Source organism: Mixophyes fleayi, chromosome 2 (assembly GCF_038048845.1).
Source record: "Mixophyes fleayi isolate aMixFle1 chromosome 2, aMixFle1.hap1, whole genome shotgun sequence".
In the NCBI taxonomy this organism is placed as follows: domain Eukaryota; kingdom Metazoa; phylum Chordata; class Amphibia; order Anura; family Limnodynastidae; genus Mixophyes; species Mixophyes fleayi.
Genome location: NC_134403.1, coordinates 63,592,860 through 63,614,478, shown reverse-complemented (window position 1 = coordinate 63,614,478; position 21,619 = coordinate 63,592,860). Strand labels below are relative to the sequence as shown.

At 41.0% G+C, this 21,619-nt stretch overlaps 1 protein-coding gene across 1 annotated transcript; it reads left to right on the top strand.

Annotated features, from left to right (window-relative positions):
* The first annotated feature begins 15,093 nt into the window (after positions 1-15,093).
* Positions 15,094-21,352, top strand: LOC142141042 (aquaporin-2-like). The gene is made up of 4 exons (XM_075199128.1): positions 15,094-15,506; positions 16,713-16,877; positions 19,093-19,173; positions 20,500-21,352. The coding sequence occupies exons 1-4, from the start codon at positions 15,144-15,146 to the stop codon at positions 20,704-20,706; spliced, it is 816 nt and encodes a 271-aa protein (XP_075055229.1). The 5' UTR covers positions 15,094-15,143; the 3' UTR covers positions 20,707-21,352.
* The last annotated feature ends 267 nt before the right edge of the window (positions 21,353-21,619 follow it).

The window sequence follows — 21,619 nt, the reverse complement described above, 5'->3', positions numbered from 1 at the left end:
CCACTTGTCGAAAATATCAAAAAATTCAGCCGTTATAGACTGTACAATATTAATTGAAATGGAGAAAGCCAGTTTGGTTTCTGTCTCTATAGGCCCCCCTCCACTTGTCGAAAATACAAAAAAATTCAGCCGTTATAGACTGTACAATATTAATTGAAATGGAGAAAGCCAGTTTGGTTTCTGTCTCTATAGGCCCCCCTCCACTTGTCGAAAATACAAAAAAATTCAGCCGTTATAGACTGTACAATATTAATTGAAATGGAAAAAGCCAGTTTGGTTTCTGGCTCTATAGGCCACTCTCCACTTGTCGAAAATACAAAATAAATGTAGCCGTTATAGACTGTACAATATTAATTGAAATGGAGAAAGCCATTTTGGGGTCACTGTATGTATGACACCCTACCCTTAAGGATAAATTGCCCAAACAGCAGCCTTTCAAAACGGTACGTGATATGGAAATGGCCCAAGTCCCTTTCCTCTTTGGGGGTAGATTGCACCCTAGACTTAAATAGAAAGTTTTAAAAAGATGGTATCGTCATCATCTGGATCTTCATCCTCACACTCATCAGTGTGTACGTCATCATCACAGACTATCAATTCATCACCGCTTGAATCCGCCATTAGAGAACAGTCAGTGCTTGGATGTCTTTGATGGTGAAGGCCTTCCTCGTGGAAGATGTAGTTCATTTTTATAAACATCATTTTCTCCACATTTTTTGGAAGTAACCTTCGACGGCGATCACTGACTAAGTTCCCGGCTGTACTGAATACTCGTTCAGAGTACACACTGGAGGGTGGGCAGCTTAGGTATTGCAAAGCAAGTTTGTACATGGGTTTCCAAATGGCCTGCTTTTCCTCCCAGTAAGGAAAGGGAATGTCTGACATTTCCATATCAATTACCTCTTGAAAATAATCCTCCACCATCCTTTGCATGTTTATACTCGTGTTGGATGGAGTTATGGGCAAGGTGACACATTTTTTTGAAAAATCCTTCAAACCAGCCCAGATGTTAAATTGTTCTGGTCTGCCCCCTGCATCTTCCCTGCTTCTTTTTGGGAAATTTAATTTTTTACGAGCAGCAGCAGCTTGAGAAAGTGAAGGAGGACACGTCGTCAAGCCGAGGCCCAGTTCAGCGGCCAACTTGCTGAGCAATAGCTCCTTGCAAAAGTTCACATCTCGCTCATTTACAAGTAAAGACTCAATGTAGGTCTTAAACCTTGGATCAAGCACAGTGGGCAAAACGTACTGATCCGAGTTCAAGATTTTAATAACTCGAGGATCATTGTGAAGCGAATGAAGTACTTGATCGACAAGGCCAACATACTTTGCTGAATTGCTTGTTTTCAGCTCCTCCTTCAGTTTCTCAAGCTGCTTTTCCAATAGTCTAATTAAAGGAATGACTTGGCTCAAACTAGCAGAGTCTGCACTCACCTCACACGTCACAACTTCAAATGGTTTCAGCACCTTGCACAGCACTGAAAGGATTCCCCACTGTGCAAGAGTGAAAAACATCCCCCCTCCTTTCCCAATGTCATGGCTTGTGCAATATGCTTGGATGGCTTTGCGCTGTTCCTCCATCCTCTGAAGCATGTACAGGGTGGAATTCCACCTAGTTACCACCTCTTGCTTAAGTTGGTGGCAAGGCAAGCTAAACTGCTCTTGGAGCTGCTGTAATCTCCTACATGCTCTGGCTGAGTGCCTGAAATGGCCTGAAATTTTACGGTCCACCGAAAGCATCTCCTGCACCTCACGGTTATTTCGTAGGAAGCTCTGCACCACCAAGTTGATGGTGTGAGCAAAACAGGGAATGTGTTGGAAATCACCCAGCTGTAATGCTCGCACTATATTGTAAGCGTTATCAAAAATGATATATCCTGGGGAGAGTCCAAGTGGTATAAGCCATGTATCAATCACATCTCTTAGTTTGCGTAACAAAATGTCAGCTGCATGCCTGTTAGTGAAGCCGGTGATACAAAGAGTGGCCTGCCTGTGACAAATGTTACGAAGTGGAGTAAATGCTGCTGCTGTTCCTGCTGGTGAAGGTGAATGACCTACCCAGTGGGCTGTCACAGTCATATAGTCTTTGGTTTGGCCACTTCCACTTGTTCACATATCTGTGGTTAAGTGGACAGTGGGCAGAATGGCATTTTTCAGCGCAATCTCTACATTTTTACACACTTTTTGGTATAGTTGTGGAATTGCTTTACGGGAGAAATGGTGTCGTGATGGAATTCTGTAACGCGGACACAAAACCTCAATTAACTGTGAAAAACCAGCTGCGTTTATTGTGGAGATTGGACGCAGATCTAACACTAACATTGCAGCTATGGGGACTGTGATTCGCTTGGCGACTGGGTGACTGCTGTCATATTTGCTTCCCCTAGCAAATGATTGTTTCACAGTTAATTGCTGAAATGTAGGACTGCTCATTTTCTTGACCTGCCTCTGGGCTGACGATTCACCCCCAGCAGCAGCAACAGCAGCAGCAGTGGGACTAACGCTTTCTTCAGAGGAATCAATAATAGTGCAGGAGTCATCCAGCCTTAATAAGTGTGATGCCGGACTAACTCCGAGCGCTACTGAGGATATTGATGAGGATGGTGTGGTGGGTGTAATTTGTAGCCGTTGTGATGTCGGTGACCGGAGGGTCCTAGCTGATGATGGAGTGCTTGTAATGTTTTTGGAAGAACTTTCAGCTTTTCCCAACACTTTTGCCATGAACTCTTGTTAAATGGCGTAACATAGACGAGGTTCCAAGATGGTTAAGGTCCCTTCCTCGACTGACTGTGCCTTGACATACACTACAAATCACTATACAATTGTTGTCTGGATTTGGGTAGAAATAATTCCACACATAAGAAGTGGATTTTTTTGTTTTATGCCCAGGCATGACAATGGCCTTTTTCTTGTCACGTGCCAGAACTGCTGCCACTGGTGCAGGACTTACACAAACAACCTCATCCTCATCAACATCCTCATTAGCGCGCTCGTCGCCTACACAAATCTCCCCCTCATCCTCTTCTAATTGAAAGTGGCATTCTCAATTTGTGTATCACCGGCTACATTCGGGCTGTTAAGGCACACATCAGCAGAACTGCTGAAAGGTCCCTTCTTTATGGGTACACTAACAGAATGCTCACGATTAGACATCCCACTGTTGGATGGACTCTCCACAGGGATTGGTGTCATTTCTGATTCAGAGCAAACATTATCCTCTAATGCCTTACTGTTATCTTGCAGCTCGGCTTTGACGCGTAACAGTATTTGTGCACCAATTGTAGGCTCGGTAACTTTTTTGGATCTGCCACTAATAGAAAAAGGTGAAGGCCTCATTCTCTCTTTGCCACTGCATGTGTAGAATGGCATGTTGGCAATTTTTTTTTTATCGACACAACTTTTCCTCAGTTACACTTCTTTTTCGCTTCAACACAGTAAAAAAAAAATTGGTGTGTGTTTTTTGGACTGATTTTGAAACACTGTGTAGTTTGACATCGCCTTGCCCAGATGACGTACTGGGAACACTAACATCAGGACTGGTGACAGAACCTGGTTGCTCATTCTGATCATATGTGGACTGCTTTGAATCCATTCTGAACCCAAAGCACTTGTAGTGCTACAAATTGTTTTAGATACTGCTGACAAATATGACTTTGGACAGCCAGAAATATTTATGCACAATTATGGGGGACACCCCAAAAGCACTTGGGAGTGCTAAAAATTATTTGGTAGATACTGCTGACAAATATGACTTTTGACAGCCAGAAATATTTATGCACAATTATGGGGGACACCCCAAAAGCACTTGGGAGTGCTAAAAATTATTTGGTAGATACTGCTGACAAATATGACTTTTGACAGCCAGAAATATTTATGCACAATTATGGGGGACACCCCAAAAGCACTTGGGAGTGCTAAAAATTATTTGGTAGATACTGCTGACAAATATGACTTTGGACAGCCAGAAATATTTATGCACAATTATGGGGGACACCCCAAAAGCACTTGGGAGTGCTAAAAATTATTTGGTAGATACTGCTGACAAATATGACTTTGGACAGCCAGAAATATTTATGCACAATTATGGGGGACACCCCAAAAGCACTGGGGAGTGCTAAAAATTATTTGGTAAATCTGCTGACAGATAGTAATTTTGACAGCCAGAAATATTTAGGCAAAATAATGGGGGACACCCCAAAAGCACTTTGAGTGGCAAATATTGAAGAAAAAAAAAAATACTCCTCTATCCTCCTCTCTTTTCTATCGATTGTTGTTAGCACAATTGGAATCAGAATATTGTATTGTCTGTCCCTGCTCTAATCAGCCTGTGACTACACCCTGCTCTCTCCCTCTGTCAAATGGCGATGGATTGCTGTGGAGGCGTGTATTTTTAATCTTCAAGTATCGCGAGAACCGAGCCCCGAGATCCGACGACGTCACGATGACGTTCGGCCTCGATTTGGATTCCGAGCGGGCGGGAGAGTACCGAGCCTACTCGGCTCGGTACTCAGATTGCCAAAGTTCAGGTGGGTTCGGTACTCGGGGAACCGAGCCCGCCCATCTCTAACAAGGATGCTCTCTATATTGTGTGGCGGTACAAGGATGGTAGTCTCTGTGGTTGCTAGACTGCTAAACATTAGTCAGGTGGGCTGCTAGATGTTGCATTTGACTATAGCTCTTTTACAACAATTTTTCATATATTTTATTGTCTATATATATGCCTGTGATAAAAAGTAGTTATATCTGGCCATATTGGAGTGTTGTGTTTTGAACTAATGAGACTATTTAGACTGTTAACATTTTGCATTATAATACATTTTATGCATATTTTCAAATCAGAACCCCAAATTTCCAGAGGCCAACCAAATGACAAGCTGCAAGAACAAACAAGAGAGCACACCACAATCTGTCTAAATTTGAATGCTGACGAATACTACTGAATATTCCTTTAATGAGTTTCAGATATATGCCTTATATAATATGCTGATCGTCAGCATATAGCTCCCTATATGCATTAATTGGTTGTTGTGCATGTGCAGAATGATATTTTAATATGATTCCAGAATTATCTGTGTTTTATGAATTAATAAATATTTTAAACATTTTGTAAGCCTGGTGCCAACTCCTTTATTGCAAACAAAATCCTGCCAATGCACATTTTTTATATATATAGTGAATCATCTATTTTATTCTCATAGAGCTGTTCTTTTTGGTGGTTTCTTTTGTATAGTTTATTGAAAAGTATGCAAAGTTTCTCTCAACAGCAGCAGTGAAGGATTTGTGTCTATTCATTTATTTTTGTAGCTCAGGAGCCACTTTACAGTATATGTTATACAAACCATTACATGGTGAGTTGGACTAATATATTTAATTTTCACATCCTCTTCCTCGTCTGCCATATAAATTTTTTCTCCAAAGTGGTCCTACTGTCTCTCACCACCCCTCCCTTTAGAATGCAAACCCTTGCGGGCTGGGTCCTCTCTACCTATTGTCCCACGTCTGTCTCCTGTCCCTCGTACTTTCTGTCACGTCTTTTGCTGCACTCTGTGTGAGTCCCCATAGCATTACTCACACTCATCTGTGCTACTGACATGTATTACCTCATCTATTTGTTTCTTGCTTCTTAATCCAGCGCTACGGATTCTGTGTCACCTTATAAATAAATAATAATAATAATAATTTATGATTTCCTACTATTATTCTATATTTCTAAGACAATAAAGTATTTGAATAAAAATGCAATTTGTATCGGCAGGGCCTGATCAACCATTAGACTGATCAAGCTGCAGCCTGGAGAGCTGGGTTCTGAGGGAGTGCAGCAGCAGCATACATAACCTTTGTTTTAAAAAAAAAAATGTATGTTACTGTATCCATTCAAGCAGCTAACAGCTGCGCAGTCACACAGGCCGCGCTTGAACTGAAAGGACAAGAAGAAAGAATTACCGGAGCCGGGAGAGAAGAGGACCAGAAGACAGCAAGTTAGGTGTTTTTAAAAAATGTGGATGGGGTGGATCATGACTACAGGGTGCAGGGGAGATGGATTGGCTGCAGGGGGATGAAGATGATCTATTGGCTAGGTGGGGGGGTAATGAGTTGGTTGAAAGGGGAAGATGAATTGGTTAGGGGGGTTAATGAATTGTCTGCAGGGGAGATGGATTGGCTGCAGAGAGATGAAGGTGATTCATTTGCTAGGGGTGTGGTTAATTAATTGCTTGCAGGGGGAGATGGATTGGATGCAGGGGGAGATGAATTAATTGCAGGGGGATGAAGATGATTAATTGGCTAGATTGGGGGATTAATGAATTGTCTGCAGAGGGAGATGGATTGGCTGCAGGGGGAAGATGAATTGGCTAGAGGGGTTAATGAATTGGCAGCATGGGGAGATGGATTGGCTGCAGGGGGAGATGAATTAGTTGGGAGGGTTAATTGATTGGCTGCAGGGGGAAATGGATTGGCTGGGGAGGTTAATTAATTGGCTGCAGGGGGAGATGAATTGGCTGCAAGGGGATGACGGTGAATAATTGGCTAGGGGATGGCTAGGGGTGGGTGTTAATTAGTTGGTTGCAGGGGGAAGATGGATTGACTGCAGGGAGGTAAAGATTATTAATTGGCTAGATGGGGGATTAATGAATTGGCTGCATGGGGAAGATGGATTGGCTGCAGGGGGAGATGAATTGTTAGGGGAGTTAATGAAATGTCTCAATGGGGGGTGAATTGGTTAGGGGGGTTAATGAATTGGCTGCAGGGGGAAGATTTATTGGTAGGGGGTAAATGAATTGGCTTCAGGGGAGATAGATTAGCTGAGGGGGCTAATGAATAGGCTGCAGGGAGAGATGGATTGGTTAGGAAAGGTTAATGAATTGGCTGCAGGTAGAAGATTAATTGGTGAGGGGGAGATGGATTGGCTGCAGGGGGAGATGAATTGGCTGGGGTGGGTGATGAAATGGCTAGGGAGGGTTAATGATTTGGTTGCAGTGATTTACTGGCTGGGGGGTGGGTGAGCAAATGAGTGGTTGGGTGGGTGATGAAATGGATGGAGGGTCATAAACTGTTTGGTGAGGGTTGATAAAAATGGTTGGGGGTGAATTGTCTGGTGGTGGAGGTGATAAAATAACTTGTGGGGGTCATGATCTCTGTATTGTGTGGCAGTGACATGGATGCTCTCTGTGGTCTCAGCTGTCACTAGAATGCTAAATACTAGACAGATGGGGTTGGTAGATGTTAGTATATAATTATAATTAATTTTCATATATGTTATTGTCTATATTTGCCTGTACTAAGGGGTTGTTTTATTTGGTCATAATGGAGTGTTGTGTTTGTGTTTGATCCATTCATGGTTTGTTAACATTTGCATTATAATAATTTTTGATATTTTCAATACAGGACTCCAAGTTTCCAGAAGCCAACTGACAACAACGCTCCACGAACAAGCAAGAGAGAATATCAGGTAGTCTACACTGCAAGATCAGGAAGAGGGAACGGCACAATTTGTCTAACTTTGAATGCGACATTTTACTGTAATGTCATTTTAATACGTTTGCAGAATGAAGCGTGTTTTATGTATTAATTAATATTTTACAACTGTTGTATTAACCTAATAAGGCCCTGTGTATCAGTAATTAATAATGCACGTACTCTGAGTGCAACCCACGTTCAGTTTAATACGCACTTTGTGTCCGCCTGAATTCAGCAAGCCACAGATCTCAAGATGAGTATGCTTTTTAAATTAGGGTCAGGTCTGCTGTGCTCTACTACACTGGACACAGCAGGATACAGTAATGCACCACATCTGCTCTGTTTTCACCATTAGGATGCCAATAACACAACAAAACATTTTAAAAAATGCTTTATTCTTTATTGCCTGGGCACATAAGTATCGTTCTGCTGCCTTAAGAATATTTTTTTGTCAAATTGCAGTAATAAGTGACAAAGCAGACTATTTATGCTCCTAAATGTGGTTTCTCTATATATACGTCCTAAGTAACATTTACATGGATAGCCATCCTGTGACTGATATGCTGATATAAAATGGAATATGAGATTACTTTATACCCACAAATTGTAAGGAGTTCTCCTACCAGTTTGTGATTCAGTAATCACTGAGGAAGATATACGGTTGACCAATTCCCTAGAATGATAGCCTCTTAGTGTTTATTATAATAATTACATTTTGATGAAACATTTCTGTCAAGAGTTTAAAAATATGTTGTTTAAACCATTGTGTAATTTCTAAATAATAACAATTTGAGCTCAGAACAACCAGTCTTGTTATAGTTTAGCAGAATATGCTCAATGCTAGAACTAGATAGCAGGGCAATTCCAAGTCTTGTAATAGTCTAAGGAGGTGACACAATAATGACAAAATCTTAATAGAACTGCTGTTTTACATACTAGGGCATGTATGAGCTGAGAGTCATTAAAGCATGATGTGCTGATCCAAATTGTAGATGTATTTGAACTATCCCTTTAGGACAGAGGTGTGTGATGTTTGATTGTGGAAGGACTTTAGAGTTCCATGATCATGAAAGTTCCTATGAAGGCTGCAGAGAGGAATGGAGGTGTGAGGCAAAAGCTCCAGAACAGTCAGGCCAGCAGAGAGAACAGTGTAGAGAGAGAAAGAAGCCAGTGAAGTTACAGAGATCAAGATAGTGATCCTGAAATAAATAACACAGACAGCGAAGCCAGAGCAGGTGAAGACTATGAGATGAGAACAGTGAGGAGCATTGCTAAACCTATCAGCAAGTGAGTGAGATGTTGACAGTGTGTCAAAGGGGTACACGAAAAAATAGGATCTCATGTCCTAATGCAGCTGCTATTTGGGCCAATGTAATGTGTGCAGCCTAGCGGGGTGTGACCACATGGACCCCCCTTTTCTGCGTGCACAGCTTTGGCAAAAACCACTGCTATTTATGATACCTAGGAGGATAAAGAGAAGCTATGTCAATTTCCTGTCTATAATTCAGTTGAGATGGGGCCAGAGCCCATCTACAGCCTGACAATAAATTCCACTATTGGGCCCCCAAGGGATGCTCTGGCACTAGACATGTGTCAGAGGCTGATTTATATACCCTAAGGTGCCTCCTGATTGGGTTAGGGAGATTTTGGCGGTAAGACATGCTGGCTGCAGACAGGTGAGCAGAGATAGCGTTCTGCTGCTAGGCAACAGGACGTGGTTGCTGAGAAGATACAGGCGTCCGTCTCCTGCACCAAGTGTCAGTGCGGAGACGGCGCCTGACAGTACTCTCCCCTTTCTTCTTTTCCAGGGCTTGCAAGGTCGACTCTCTTTCCATCCCTGAGACTCGAGCCATGACCGAGTATGTATCTAAAAACCTCGAACGAGAATTTATTAGAAAATCTCCCTAACCCAATCAGGAGGCACCTTAGGGTATATAAAGCAGTCTCTGACACATGTCTAGTGCCAGAGTATTTGGTCTTCAGCCTTGCTCCAGCGTTTGTTCCTGTGTTGCTGTTATTTGGATTCTGACCCCGGCTTGTTCCTGACTTCTCCTTTGGTTCCTGATTCTGGCTTAGAGTGATATTTGGTATTGACCCGGCTTCCTGACCATTCCCCTGCTTCTGAATTGGCTATATCTGTTCCTCTGGTTTTGACCCGGCTTGCTGACTACTCTTCCATCCTGCCTCCTGGTGGGCTGCCACAGCTGCCTCGATTGTTACCTCGCCAACTGACTGATACTGAGGGCTGCGACCTGCACGTCCCTTACAGCGAAGTCCATACCTCCTTTTGGGGGTTCCTGGTGAAAACCAGGGGCGTGTTAGACTTCGCGCCTCAATACTCAGTAGCGCCAACTGCTGGCAGGTATCATCAATTTTACCTAGTGATTCTGACAGTATACTCTGGCCATGTCAAATGCCGAAGGCACCGGTGATCTCTCTGCTATTGACCTCCTGCAGCACCTGACTCTCCGAGTTGATCAACAAGAGGTTAACCAGACTCAGCTCCTGCAATGCCTTCAGGGACTGGCTACACACATGGATACCCTCCAGAGAACTCTGACTCCTCCCGGAGTATCTGTTGCTCCCGCAACCCCCATTGTCAGCTCTCCTGCTTCATCTGCACTTAATCCTACTGGAGGGATTCGCGTCCCACCTCCCGACAAATTTGGTGGTGATCCGAGAAAGTGCAGAGGTTTTTTCAACCAATGTGCTATCCAGTTCGAGCTATCACCATGAAATTTTTCTTCAGAACGAGCCAAGGTGGCATATATTATTTTGTTACTCACGGATCAAACGCTTGCCTGGGTCTCTCCTCTCTGGGAGCATGATGACCCCCTGTTACAAAATCCATCTTCCTTCATACAAACCTTCAGAAAAGTGTTCGATGAGCCTGGTCGAGTTGCCTCTGCGGCCTCCAGCATTTTGAAGCTACGTCAGGGAAGCCTTCCCGTGGGTCAGTACGTGGTTCAGTTCAGAACTCTCGCCTCAGAACTGAACTGGAATAATGAGGCCCTTATAGCTACCTTCTGGCAGGGGCTGACAGATCGGATCAAGGACAAGTTGGTCTCCAGGGATTTACCAGCTACCCTAAATGATCTGATCTCCTTATGCATCAAGGTCGATATCCGGTATTTGGAGCGTAATCAGGAATGAGAACAATCTCCCGGGCTAGTCCACGCTTGTTTCCTACTTTTCAGAATCCACCAATTCTACCTGAGGAGCCCATGCAGATCAGGCATTCTCGTCTAACTGTGGAGGAGTGGGAACGAAGGTTTAAAAACCATCTATGCCTCTACTGCGCTGACCCCTCTCACATTTTATCACAGTTTCCCAAGAGACCGGTGAAAACGGCAGATCCTAGTCGATGCCGGGAAGGCCGGTCTTGGACTGAGTACATCTTCCCCTTATTCCCCAGACAAGACATGCTGGCTGCAGACAGGTGAGCAGAGATAGCGTCCCGCTGCTAGGCAACAGGACGTGGTTGCTGAGAAGGTGCAGGTGTCCGTCTCCTGCACCAAGTGTCAGTGCGGAGATGGCGCCTGACAATAACATAGTTCCAAACTATGTTTTTTAGAAATTCTCAATTTCTACGAAAATTTAGGAGAGTCTTTTGTAGTCTAGTGAGCATCAACCTCATTTTACTGATGCCCAATGCCAAAAAATATAGAAGGACATTCATTTTAACCTAGTTTGTGCAGTTTTGATACAATTCCATTTGTCAGATGCACACTGTAAGAAGGAGCGAGCATATGGCTGTCGAACACAAACGTTCATTTTGTCTCCCATTGGCTAAATTAGGACCTTAGGAAGTTCATTGGTCTAGATATACTTTTTGAAATCATTTATGCTGTAATTTATCATCTTTAATTATCTTCTATCTTTAGAATTCCATACTCGTCATTGTGAGTGGAAAATCAAAATATTAAATCCGGGATGGCAGATAATTTTGTGACAATTTAGCAGAAAGGGTTTCTGTAAAACATGAGGCTGCAGAATGTGTTTAAAAATATTCCATTAAAAAATCCTGAAAAACCCTGAGATGAGTGTCGTGAGGCCCATCCTTATTTAAGGTGGGGTACCTCTTACCTGGTTGATGGTTTCCTAGTCATGCATGGTGCCTCTTATAAGTTCTGCTTGTATTACCTGAGTGTCTTAATCTGTTGGTTGGATAGTTGCTACTGATCTCTGATTCCTAATGGTGCCCTTGATCTCTGCATAACACTTGCCTGAATTTCCTCCTGATCTCTTGTTTTTAATGAAACTTGCTAATAAAATCATATTTGCTTTGTGTAAGGCACCTTTTACTTGTCCAATTGGGCAATAGAGTGACTAGGCTAAAAGTTAGGAAGAAAATCCAGGCTCCTTGTTTACTAAGGCAACACAGGTTTCTGATCCTAAGAACCTTTATAAAATTATACTATAAGGGCAACTCCTTGCCCAAGCAGGGAACATCTTAAAATCTCTGTTTGATAAATCTTTTTTAGAAAGTGCCTCCAATTAAATCTGACCTGACAGGTCTTCCCATATGTAAGGGTATTCTTATTGATTTTGATAATCAGACAATTTAACATGGACCTGTCTCAGATCAATGTGCGACTTGGAAAAAGGATTTTAAACGTTAAATATATTTAGTTAAATATATGTTCTGTTTTCTAGCGCAGCAGAACATATTTATGCATTGCACATACTATTTCAATCACTGGATTTTGTTCTGTGCACTATGGACTGAAAATACAATTCTGTACACGGTGACATCCATGGTGAGGAGCTATCGGCTTATTTAGGCACCCCTTTAATTTTTCCAATGGGACTCACACACACACGTAGAGATGCTCCGGTCAGGCGCGTCAATCATTGACACCATGTTGGTGATGGCATCTCAGAAACCTGTCTCTCAGTCACTCCAAACTTTTTTGTTTACTATAAATCTCTAGAGTACATTCACCTAAACTACTCTTAGCAGTAGTGCTGGATGTGAAAAGGGGTTAAGGTGCGTTGGGTCAGATTGGGAAAGTGTACTGCCCAAGGTGGCTCTCAGCGGGTGGCTCTCAGAGACGCCCAATCTGAACACAGGTTGTGAAACATTGATCTAGCAATGCACTGTATGAAAAGCCAAACTGTAATGAAAGTAAATGTGCATTACTAAAAGTGTTATTCAGTACTACATCTTTTTTTTGTTAATTAAAGATCACGTAACAAGTCATCTTCATGGTGGCCCATCAAATGTTATGTAGTCCTCAACAAAGCAAATAAATAAATACTTGCTTGAAACTATTTTACACAATGAAACTACAAGAGGTGTAATTTGCAGAAGCCTATCAATTAATACTATCAAATTAACTCACATAATTTATGTGCTATCATCAAATTAGTTCTTTTAAATAGAAACACCTTATTAAAACTTGGACTACCTCAGGGGAAAGAGGTGTATGTTGGTGAAGAGAAAGGTAATACTAATATATAATGACTTGTGGAAAGCACCACGTAGCCGGCTCAGAAGGAATGTTACAACATGTTTGTGAATTGATACACAGTGCCAAGTGCAACATGTCAACAAATCACAAAACTGCAAAAATATAAAAAAAATATATAAACCATGCATAAAACAGAGATACCTATTAAAGATAAAAACACTTGAAAAAGACCGGTGAATACAGTCATTTAAAAATAACAAGTCATACTGAATAGTTCATTGGAGCCTCTGCTATGACAGGTTTATTTCTATCTTTTCCACTGGGATTATTCCGAGTCTCTTCAATCGCTGCGCTCTGCAGATCTCCGCACTGACACTTTTCATAAAAGAATCAGGCTGAAGTGAATTATACAGCTCTTTATCCAGCACTTTGTTCTACATTGTTGTCTCAATCACATATCTGTGCTTATTCAGTTGTGCTTGCCTTACAGAATTGTATAGGCTGGAAGTAAACTACAGAACAGTGTATGGCACAGTGCAGGAGGTATATCTTAAATGTTTTATGTCAGATGTCTTTTCATTGAATAGATTCAACTTTTAAAGGGGTCCTGGGAACTTAAATTCTAAATCTGTTCATGGTTCTAGTGTCTCCACATTGCATTGTGACAGAATTCATATAACAGAAAGGCGGAGCGGAGTTGTACATTAACCGAAACACAAGCATCCATTAATGTCACAGTGTTTGGGGTTACTATATCACAGTCCCTTACCACAATATATTAAACTCATTTTAGAATACTCTATAGTAATAAACCATAGACGTAAAAATGATCTGGTCTATTGATGGTTTTTTAAGTGTGAAAAAGATCAAACAAGCTAAATATGAAATAAACATGTTTTATTTCATTATCGTACATTTTTATACTACAATTCCTGTCTTGAAGATTGCTGAAATACATTAAAGGCAGTCTTTCTGGGCCTGGAATGGCTGATAACAGAAGAAAAAGGCTGCATTCAATTAGATTAGTTTTGTCTTCTTATGGAAACCAAAAGGATCTCAAATTACAAATAAAATTTGTTTGGATTTAGTAAGTGCTTAACAAAAACTAAGCAAACTTCCTATTACCAATAGCATTTCTGCCTGCCTAAAAGCATATATTAATTGGGACATGTATGATTTTACAACATAGTTCCTTGCAGACAAGTCAGGTCATTTGGCTAAACTTCTGACCACCAGATTTGAGCTAGAGGTGGCTACAATATGTGGGCCAAAGCTGCTACATATGTGGTCATTTTTCAGGCAGCCCAAACAATAGGATCTGACCAGGGGTAGAACACAGCATCTACAGGCTCTACTGCACATTTTTGGGCAGGGCACAGCAATCCCTGTTCAAGCTCCAAAGGCCCTGAGCATGCACGGGCCGGTGCATGAGTAGTGAATCCATGTTTGGGGACAATCTCTTGTTGTTTTAAAATTTTAAGCACTTTAACCTCTCACATAGGCCAAGTTCTCATATTACATATTTTGAAATATCCAATACATTTCTAATTTGTGGTCTATTTGACTTGGAGATTGGGCGTAATCACTGTTGACCAGAAACAGATTCCCCTAGCATGGCATGCAACATGCCATGGGGGGCCGGTTCTTATCCTTCAAGCTGCAAACTGATGTTCTTCCTATAACTACTTTGTCCTGTAGTCAGTGGCATATTTGTCTGATTAATAGTGTTATCCAGCTGAATATGTCTGCCACAGGGGGGGGGGGGGGGTGGGAGGAGAGTGATGCTGCAGACTAATAACAAGCTCCTTGATGTGATTTCACAAATATTTTAGAGATCACTCTAGTATAAGATCACTGACACCTTTATATGTGGTAAACACAAAAATGGAATAAGTAGTGTTCTGAAACATGCTGCCATAATGCAACACAAGTAAAGCGCCAACGTTTATACTCACTGAGTATGAGCCCTTTGGGCTACAGCATGATCACTATTTCCAGGGAAGAACAACATCCATGTACAAAGTCTGACTTTTACTATACTCTACTGCAACCTAGTGCTACTGAAATGTATTAGGTCACCTAATTATTAGTTAAACAGTCCAGTATGGAAAAATTTTCCATTTGATCTGAATAGCTCATTGCCACACCTTTAATGGAATTCTTTCCTCCACCCTGATGAGATATATACCGGCATTAAAGTAATTTATTATCATAATTTGGCAGAGCAGCCAAAATACACAGCAGGGTATATGGGTTTTTAATATAGGCTTTGGAACTATGTGGAAAGACTTGTGTTCAGGGTACTTTTCACGGGCTGTTCTAGCTGAATACTTAGGGACACTTTTATTTGTATTCTTTGGTCTTGGTAGTGCATTATCGTGGCCCTCAGCTCTTCCAAGTGTCCTGCAGATCTCCCTAACCTTTGGTCTAGCCATAGCAACCTTTGTCCAGGCAATAGGTCACATCAGCGGAGCTCACCTCAATCCTGCAGTGACTCTAGCATTCCTGGTGGGATCAAAGATCTCTTTCCTGAAATGTGTGTGCTACATCTTGGCTCAGATGTTGGGAGCTTTGACTGGAGCTGGGTTACTCTATGAATTTACCCCAACCCATGTGCGAGGGAACTTTGCTGTCAACTCGGTGAGTGCAAGATGAGTGGAGCAATGGGGGGCTGTGGATTTTAAGGTCAATTAACTGTATGGGATTAATGGTAGGTACAGAAAAAGAAGGGGTTAAAGCACTTTATAGAATTGGTGCTAAGAAAAATAATGTGCTTGTTATATTTTTGTAGCAACTGCATAGTGAAATAGAAAGCTGACAGCAGAAACAGAGAAAGTGCATCTAATATGTCTCTTGCTTACATTTAAAACAATGTTTGTTTTCATAATTTAGTAATAGAATGTAACAGTTAAAATTAAAGGATAATCCCATTCCATTAGATCAGGTCAGTAGATTTACAATACAGAGATGTGATATATTGCACCAAATTCCTATAACCCTCAGTATTAATGTAACAGACACAGTGGGGGACATTTCTGAAAACTGGTGCAGAGGTAAGTGTTCTTAGACTAAACAGTTGGTGTAACCTATAGCAGCCGGAGGTCTACCTTCATTTATAAACAATACAAGAAAAACAGATTAGTCGATTTTCTGCATGGTTACCAGTGCTACAGTTGTCATAATGCCCCTAGTATTCTTTCTGTTTGCCAGTGAAGAAATGATTAATGCATTACTCTGTGCAAAAAAGTCCATTATTTATGACAACAGAGCTAATAGTACAGTAACTGCACTGGCTCTCTTTAATGATTTAGAACTCATCATTAAATCACTTAAAATCAGCAAAATCTAACGTTTATTACATAGGTGTAATAAGAGCTACCAAGCACCTTTGCTCGGTAGAGCATTGCAGATTTGGTGGCGCTATGTAAATAAATGGTGATGATGATGATAATGATAAGACAGCAGTAGAACAGCACCCCTGGTGGAAAAATATTTACAAACACAGAGAGACGTTCTTGCCGTTCACTGTAAAGTACTTGTATTAAGATCATGTGGAGGGAGGGGCTAGCTGTATTTTCTAATGAAAATGTCCAGTGAAAAGGGGCAAGTAAAACACCAATGGGAATGTCAAAACTAGGCTTCTAGCATCAGACTAATTTACATTCATTTTACATATGTTAAAATGCATATAAAATTAACTTATAACATGCCAGTGTGTCAGCCCTACTGTGGAACGTGTCTAGAGTATGACCCGTGGCAGTTGGTAGTTTTAATCCATCATTGTAGTAATGTGCTGCCTTTATGTATGTCTATCCATTTAATATAATGTGTATTATGTATCTTCAGCTCAGTAATAACACCAGTGCCGGACAGGCTGTGGCAGTGGAGCTATTCCTTACTATGCAGCTTGTCTTATGTGTTTTTGGCACAACAGACAGCCGAAGAACAGACAATACTGGATCTCCAGCTTTATCTATTGGTCTCTCAGTTGCTTTAGGACATCTACTTGGGGTATGTAATCACAATTGCAGAGCTGCTTAGATGAAGATGAACATTAGGCCAAATAGGTTTGAAGATATTATATAAAGTTATAATCACCAATGGTATGTTGGTCTGTAATTGGTGTACTGGGAGGTGAAGGAAATTTTGTCTGTCCTCAACAGGGACAGGCTGGGCTGGGGGCAGTTGGGCATCTGCCCCCCAGGCCAGTCCCATAGAGGGCTACCTCAGGCTGGATCATTGGGCCACCTGCATTTTTTTTCCTATAAAATGTTGAATCTTGCCCCCCGGGCTAAAATTTGCCAGCCCTCCCCTGGTCCTCAATATAGTCATATATTGAACACTATTATTACTGCACTAATGGTATTCACAGGTATTGACTTCAAATGCTGGATGGACCAGAGGTGCATTAGAGTTCTTCTGCTGTTTAAAGGCAGTACCGTGAGTACTGACAGCTCAGTCCTCATAGGGATCTGTAAATTACTGTATTATAAACTGGCAATGCTGCATCCACTTCATAATAAATACATGGCAGGACAAGATACAGCAGACAGAACAACAGTGAGTATAAGGAGGTAATCTAAGAACAACATATAAAAGTAAAAAGCTAATGAATACAGCAATGTTCACCAATTACACTAATATCCCATTCAGTGAAAGATGGCTATAGAAGGAACATTTAAAATAGGATTTTCACATTTTTTGCCACCAGAAATATTTACATAGAGATATTTATTTTCAACAATACACACTCCATAGGCAGCTGGGTTTACAGGATTACTGGAAAGTAACAAAAGTACCTGGTATCATTGCCTGCCACACTGTGTAGTGCCCAACGTCAGTTACATTGCTCTGAACCCATTATCAACCACATTGTGCAGAACCCATTGTCTGCAACATTGCGCAAAGCCTATTGTCTGTTACTTTGCACAGTGCCTATTGTCTGCTACATTGCACAGAGCCTATTGTCTGCCGCAATTCACAGAACCTATTTTCTGCTACATTGCACAAAGCCTATTGTCTGCCACATTGCACAAAGCCTATTGTCTGCTGCATTGCACAAAGCCTATTGTATGCTACATTGCACAAAGCCTATTGTCTGCTGTATTGCACACAGGTTATTGTCAATGCGTTCCACGGAGTCTAATATCTGCCACATTGCAAAGAGCATATTGTCTGCCACACTGCACAGAGCATATTGTCTACTGCATTGAACAGAGCCTATTGTCTGCCACATTGCACAGAGCCTATTGTCTACTATATTGCACAAAGCCTATTGTCTGCTGCATTGCACAGAGCCTATTGTCTGCCACATTGCACAGAGCCTATTGTCTACTTTATTGCACAAAGCCTATTGTCTGCCACACTGCACAGAGCATATTGTCTACTGCATTGAACAGAGCCTATTGTCTGCCACATTGCACAGAGCCTATTGTCTACTATATTGCACAAAGCCTATTGTCTGCTGCATTGCACAGAGCCTATTGTCTGCCACATTGCACAGAGCCTATTGTCTACTTTATTGCACAAAGCCTATTGTCTGCCACATTGCACAAAGCCTATTGTCTGCTGCATTGCACAGAGCCTATTGTCTGCCACATTGCACAGAGCCTATTGTCTGCCATATTGCACAGAGCCTATTGTCAATGCATTACACAGAGTCTATTGTTAAACAAACTGCACAGGGCTCTTTGTCTGCCCCATGCACAAAGCCCATTGTTAACCTCATCATCTTATATATTAAGTCAATCTACTCTCAGATTGTTAAAGGTTTAATATGTGAATTTTAGTACTGCCATAGCATTGGCTGATAGCAGATCTCTGTCTAAACTTTTCTTGCAGGTACTTTGTGGCTCCATTTTAGCAATCAACTATAATTTAGTCACCTTTATATTGTCATCATACTCAAGACAGATGCGATTTGACCAAGCTTGCCAATTAGAACCCCGTCTGAACAAAATTGAGACTTTTGTGTAGTTTTTCATGTGGTTTTACAAAACACTGCTTTCTTCATTTGTTGTAGTTTGTGGTTTGATGTGTGTTTTTTACTTTGACAAATTGCACAGTTTGAAACTGGTCAAAAAGACACATTTTAAATTGCAGTATGGGAAAAAAAACAGACTTTGATACACCTCCCCTAGGTCTCTTAAGTGATTATTTAACTTTAATACCACGTACATAATGTGTGTTCAATTGTGTTTCACCATATTCTCTTCTTTGTGTTTAGATCTATTTCACTGGCTGCTCAATGAATCCAGCAAGGTCTTTTGGCCCAGCCGTGATTATGGGAAGCTACGACTATCACTGGGTAAGATTATATCATTATTATCAGTTATTTGTATAGCGCCACTATACTATGCAGTACTTTCCAGAGAATACAGAATTATTCACATCATTTCCTGCCCTATTGAAGCTTACATTCCTTATCACACATATACACACTAGCATCCATTTTGTTAGAGCCAATTAACCCATTAACCCATTAACTGTGAGAGAAAACCCCACGCAAACAAGGGAACAGCATACAAACTCCACACATGCCCTGGTTAGAATTGGGACAGCAATGCTAACCACTGTGTCACAATGTTGTCAAATGACAATAAAGAAACTAAGCTGTTAACAACATCCCCAATGGCCCTAATTTGTTTTTTTAGAATGTGATCTCTGTTCTTGGAATTAATAAATAAAGATACTAATGTTGATAAAAAGCTTAAAAGAAATTTCAAGAAATTAACAGACAACTCAATTTTTATCCTTGCAAAAATATATAATGATTTATTCAGGCAAATTTCAGTGTTTTTTGTAACAAATTGCAATTTATCACAAATCATATTGTAAATCTAAATCCCAATCTACACATTTTGCTTAATGTGTATTGATCAGATGCTCATAGATGCAGTTAAATTATAAGGTCCATTTAAAGGTGTGTCCTCTCTCAAACGTCACTGCTAGATTTAAATTAAAATACAATCTATTGTTCAATCACAAATACTGCTAACTGCGGGCCTAGCTCATGAAGTGCCTACGTGATGTCACTGGCTCCTGGTGTATTGTAGGATCCATTGTCTCAAAAGCCAATTAGCCTATCAGTATGTTCTGAGCTGTGGGAGGAAACTGGAGCACCAGGAGGAAGCCCACGCAAACACGGGCAGAACATACAAACTCTACATTCCTAGTCGGAATCGAGCTCATGGTCCCAGTGCTGTAAGGCAGCAATGTTAACCACTGCAGCACATTAATCTACGATTGCTTAGTGTTCCCACCTGTGACCAATATTTTGGTGTTGCCCATAGCAACCAATCAAACTTTTACTTTCCTTTTCTGAACTGCACTAGGCAAATGATAGTTAGACTCTAACTGCTTGCTATGGGTAACACCACCTTTCCTTCATAACTACCTGTAAAACAGTTTTCATAAATAAAAGAAGTATACCTAGTATACACTGTATACTTGTACACAATAATGTATACTAGGTATACATTATTGTATACAAGTATACAATAATGTTACCTAGAAAATGCACCTAGGAAATGTTGGAAAGTCTAGCCCTGAGCAGCACAGACTCTAAATATGGTCACTATAGTCCTTACACGTTTAAAAATAATTCACTTATTTTTATTATGCTTATCCACAGGTGTTTTGGGTAGGTCCCATGGCTGGTGCAATCTTTGGTTCCTTAATCTACAATTACCTACTGTTCCCACCTGCGACCAAACTTTTACACAGACTATCTATCCTGCAAGGTAACTATGACCCAGAACATGAACGCGAGAGGGAGGAACACCGCAAATACTCTGTGGAACTTAATTCTATTAACAGCTTTTCAAAGGAGAAAGCGTGAGTGCACGGCAAGACAAAGTGTTAACCCAAAGAATACAGTGGACAAACTAAGCGCTAAGTGCGCTTATCGCCTACAGTGGAGGCTGCTATTTGTGGGCTGAAACAATATTCGTGACAATTTAGTCTATTGATTCACTAGGAACTAGGAACTAGGCATGAGGTTTGTCTGATGCCTTTGATATAGTATTCCTTTATAATGAATTGATAGGCTGATTTCTCACAAATATTGGTTCAGCCAGAAAAAAATGGCAGACTCCACTTGCAAAGGGTGATGGGTAAACTTCACATCATGGAATACAACAGGACTGCTCATTGTGACACATAATAAGCCTGTCAGTATTAGACATTGCTGTTGTTTACAGATTTCGATGCAAAACAAAACAAAATATATTTTGAAAGATGTACAGTTTATTTCCTAACTATACTCCATCCTATTTGTAACGTGTACAACTTATTTTGCCAACATTTTAAAATAATTGAGGTTTAGGTCAGTGACAAGCAACCCACAACACATCAAAGTCACGTGTGTGCCCATCTAACCATTAAAGGGCCGCTCATTACCCTTAATCTCTGTAATAACATCAGCAAGCAATTTATTGTAAGATATGCAAGTGTTCCATGATATAACAAACAAATCTAACAGATTAATGTAACAAGGAGTGGCAGAGCATAAAGAGGGAAAGAGCCAGGGTCCACAGGTGAAGGCTCAGAGAGCCACATGAGTCCTGATCTCTGTCACTGGTCTACATGGAGATTACTAACGCTCCCTTAATGATGTGTTCAATAAACATGATTACAATCTCATTTATTTGTATTCTAAATTGTGATACTTCATTAACATTAACCTATGAAGCAAAGAGAAAATAAATAGATCATGAAAATTGAATTTTATATACATAATAAGAGGAATTGCA

Bases quoted from the DNA above. Each gene is read 5' to 3' on its own strand.
- LOC142141042 (XM_075199128.1), top strand. From the start codon at position 15,144: ATGTGGAAAGACTTGTGTTCAGGGTACTTTTCACGGGCTGTTCTAGCT. The intron at 15,507-16,712 runs GTGAGTGCAAGA...ATGTATCTTCAG, and splicing joins GGAACTTTGCTGTCAACTCG to CTCAGTAATAACACCAGTGC. The intron at 19,174-20,499 runs GTAAGATTATAT...GCTTATCCACAG, and splicing joins GAAGCTACGACTATCACTGG to GTGTTTTGGGTAGGTCCCAT.